At 42.7% G+C, this 4,004-nt stretch overlaps 1 protein-coding gene across 4 annotated transcripts in view; it reads right to left on the reverse strand.

The window, feature by feature from the left end:
* Positions 1-1,669: 1,669 nt before the first annotated feature.
* LOC112151143 (5'-AMP-activated protein kinase subunit gamma-1) overlaps positions 1,670-4,004 on the reverse strand; it is a 33,650-nt gene continuing 31,315 nt past the window's right edge. For all 4 annotated transcript variants that reach the window (XM_036217460.1, XM_036217459.1, XM_024279839.2 and 1 more), the window contains 2 exons: positions 3,370-3,463; positions 1,670-2,875 (listed from right to left, as the gene is read on the reverse strand). In XM_036217460.1, coding sequence (XP_036073353.1) covers positions 2,328-2,875; positions 3,370-3,463 — 642 coding nt within the window. In that variant the 3' untranslated portion in view covers positions 1,670-2,327. The remainder of the gene's footprint in view (positions 2,876-3,369; positions 3,464-4,004) is intronic.

Genomic DNA, 4,004 nt, shown 5'->3' on the forward strand with positions numbered 1-4,004 from the left:
TTCTCTTCAAAACAATGCCATAGCACCACAACGATGAGACACAGCAGCTCATTAAAATAAATTCAGGCTCATTAACACAACTTTAAATGTGATTCACGTTGCTTCTCAGTTTTCCCGACAATCTAAATGTCACAAAAACTTGGAGTACCTCACTAGCTGTAGCGTCTCCAGTGACTGTCTTGCAGCATTTCTCCACGGTACCAAAGCAGCAGTAAAAAGTGTTGAACCTGCAATTCATACAGACACGCAAAATCCATCAGCAAAATGAACATTTTGAATAAGTGAAAAATCCTGGCGAGGATTTGCAAAGTAGCACCTGCATCTTTCCTTATTTTGCTTTGACCCGCCCACGTACCTGCTGGCCAATGACTGAAGAGATCTTTAGTCACATGGTTTTGTTTACAAAGTTTGGGTTGAAGCAGAAATCTCCAGTAGAATGAATACAGTCTGAAAACAGACCCAATGCAATCTTCAGGACTCAATCTGGAACAAATAAGTGGAACTGATCCAAAACCAACGGACTGAACCAATACTCTAAGTTAAAAAGGAATGTCACTGCTGTTATAGAAGTTGTTTGAGTTTCCCTGGCTTTGTCTGATTTTTGTACGACCCAGAGTGCTCTGTACAACTTTGATCCAACCTTTCATTAAAATTACTCGTATTCAACTGAGTTTTGGTCACTTTTTTCCTTCCAAACCAACCCCAACACTTTTCATGACCACATCAAACTGTACCACTTAGAAACAGTAGCTGGGACTGTTTCCTCACCAGTGGCTCAAGCTTGACTTGGACTGGACTTTCAGACAAAGCTCTAGATTTCCACCTTTTCTTCATAGGTGTCTATTATGTAGCCACAAGGGGATCTAAGCGAGGGTCTACTTTTTAATACAGGACTGGGTCAGGAAGGGCATTTGATGTAAAAAAAATCTTTGCCAAACCAAGATATGCAAATCAGAGAAAACTGATTCGTTGTGGCAACGCTTGAAAGGAGTTGACTTTTTCTGAGGTTTCTCATCCTCCCTACAGTGTCTCTCTCTAACTCCACTCATCTTCAGAGCTGAAAGGCTGCAATAGAAACAGTTCACTCTAGTGGAGGGAAGCGGTAATGCCACATATGGTGCATTATGGGAAATGTAGTATAACACAAAAAAACAGCTTCATTCTAGAATATGTACAGCCCCCTGTAGAGTATGGTTTGGCACTGAATCTTCCAGGTTCTGCAGCAGCTCCTAACTGAGGCTGCAGGACTAGATGTGGAGGCAGGTTGTTCTTGGCGAGGGAAGAAAGGAACAAGATCTTCATAGGTCATCTGGAACAGGGAAAAACATGTTAAGCCTACGAAGGAGCTGTTGACAGCTCCTGTGTAAACTCAACCCAAGATGCACATTTCATCGATGAGAAATGGGTCACAAAACTCACTTACTTGTGAGATTTTGATCCTGCTCAACAAACTTGACCTGTCACTTCAGAGGAAGATGATTACTGTTTTGTGGGACAATCTAGTCATAATGCATAACTTATTATGTAAAACAGGGACAACTTTGACCAAGCAAAATTTGGTGTTGTGTTGTATAGTGTTCTACATGTATGATTAATGTTAAAGGAAATGTAAGATGAGGTGTACAACCCCCCCCCCCCTTGTTTGGACTAACGAACAAAAAAAGGAGAATAAAATCATCAGCAGCTTTATTTGATCGATTTTGAAGCACATCTGACAAGAAATATCTCATTGGAAAATTTTGATGACTCAGCAGAATGACATCAACTTAAAAAAGTAAAGATATAGTTAGCTTAGACCCTCATTTGGTCTGATCTGAGTGAAGCCCCGCCCCTTCACTAGCAGAAATACACTTATCTATAAATAAAATCATTTTTCAAAATTTTATAAAATATCAAGTTTTAACATCTATGATTTTTTTCATGGTTCTAAAAATAATTGGAACACTCAAATTGTTATCCGCCAAAGAACCTGTTTAAACTCCGCCCCCATAGTCCATCTGAAATGTTGTTCTTCCAGTGAACAACACACTTGCTTCTGGTCCAAACTAGAGCGTTTGTTTGTTTGTTGGTTGGTTTATTAAAGCTGGAAACAAACAAACAAACGCACAGGAGAGAAGGGGGCCAGTCACACCAGCAGGGGGCAGTATCTGATATGGTGGAACCTGGCCTTCATCACCAGGAAGGTTGCTAGGAAACCCAACCAGAATCAAAATATTAAACATCCTTATTGGTTCAAGAAAGCCCCTCCCACTGGCCGGGCTGCTGTCCAACCACAACGCTATTTTCTTCTTTAGTGGTTAGCCCAGCCTGGACCTCCAGAGATGATGTCACACCTCCTCCCCACTGCCTCCTTCCTCAGCTCTATCCTCTCGTTCTTCCTCTTCAGTTTCTTCCTTGTTGTCCTTTTCTTCTTCCTCTCGTTCCTCACATTCATCTGTGTCGTTCTTCTCCTCTGTCTTCTCCCCCTCTTCCTCTTCTTCACCACTCTTCTTTTCCTCCTCCTCCTGGGTCTTCTCATCCCTTTCTTCTTCATTCTCCTCCACCATGGCCTCCTCCTTCTCCTCCATCTGTCTTTGCGTCTCCTCCTCGGCCCCCTCTCCTTCCGTCTCTCCCTGTTCCTGCTCTTCATCTCCTTCCTTCTCCTTATCCTCTGCTTTTGCGTCCTCTGTCTCCCCCTGCTGGCAGCTCTGTGAAGCCTCCCTGAGGGCTGTTTCTGAGTCTTCATTAGACTCTGTGTCCAGTTCAGGTTCCTTTAGAACATCAGGCTCCTGCTCCTCGTCCTGATTCTGGTCCGGTTCTGTTCTGTGAGGCGTTTCTGACTCAGCTGTATTCATTTCTGTGGGCTGAGAGGGGATGGACTCCTTCCTTTCCAGACCTGCAGACAAAGAAGCAGAGAGATGAAGCTTCTGCTGTGTGGAGGCCTCCAGAGTTTGACTGCTCCGGTTCTGGCTCTGTGACTGTTCTGGAACACAGTACTGCCTCTGTTCTCTGCAAGTAGGTCAGAAATAAGGTCTCAGCTGTTGATTGGTTCACTCTTTTTCTCGTTACAGCAGCATCTGATCCATCCAAGAGAACCTGGCTGCAGACATCAACGTCCAAAACAGAACTCCTCAACCGGAAGTGCCGTCAAACTTTATTTAAACTGTCAACTCTACAAGTTACAGTTTTCTCATTTTAAGCATTAGCAAAAAAAAGTGTTTTCTACAGTTCTGAATGCTTTATGATAAGTTTCTGCTTCTGGCCTCAGGTACAAACATGTCTCTTTCGGTGCATCATCATCTATCATTGTCCATCGTTATAAGTGCAGCTCGACTTCAACAGCAGAACTAACGTGTCAGTGTTAGCATGCACATCCAGATGTGTGTGTACCTGCAGGAGTGAGGACCAAAGCCTGCAGGATGTCAGACAGCGACACGATGCCGACAATACGAGACTCTTCATCGACCACGACCAACCTGTGAACCTGGACACACGTTATTACTGGTCAGATAACTGACATAAAACTTTACTTTAAAAGTTCACCTTTCATCTACAAGGTTTAGCTAATTAGACCTTTAAATCTAATTTCACCCTTAAAGTTCTCTGCAGATTAAATCTTTGACCACAATGAAAAAAGGATTTTTGAGGAATTTTTGTTTAAATTTAAAGCACACTGCAGCACTGAAACCGCACTGGTAAAGGCAACGGCTCTTCTCATGTCTGTAGGCGGCCAAAGACCTTGAAAAGATTTAAAATGTTGTTTTAGACATTTGAAATATTTTACCAGGTTTTCAACTGCTTTAACTTCTCTTTGCTCTACATCTTTACAAGCTTTTCTCAAAATCACCGATCAAGAATTCTTTACTTCATGAAGAACTAGGATCAAAGCAGAAGGAAATCGTAGTTAAAATGGTTTGAAATCCTTTTGTTTCATACTGCCGACATAGAAAAACTTTCATTCATCCATCCATTTTCTTGACCGCTGTGTCCCTTTCGGGGTCGCGGGGTGCCGGAGCCTATCCCGG

This window comes from Oryzias melastigma, linkage group LG20, assembly GCF_002922805.2.
Source record: "Oryzias melastigma strain HK-1 linkage group LG20, ASM292280v2, whole genome shotgun sequence".
NCBI classification, from domain to species: Eukaryota; Metazoa; Chordata; class Actinopteri; order Beloniformes; family Adrianichthyidae; genus Oryzias; species Oryzias melastigma.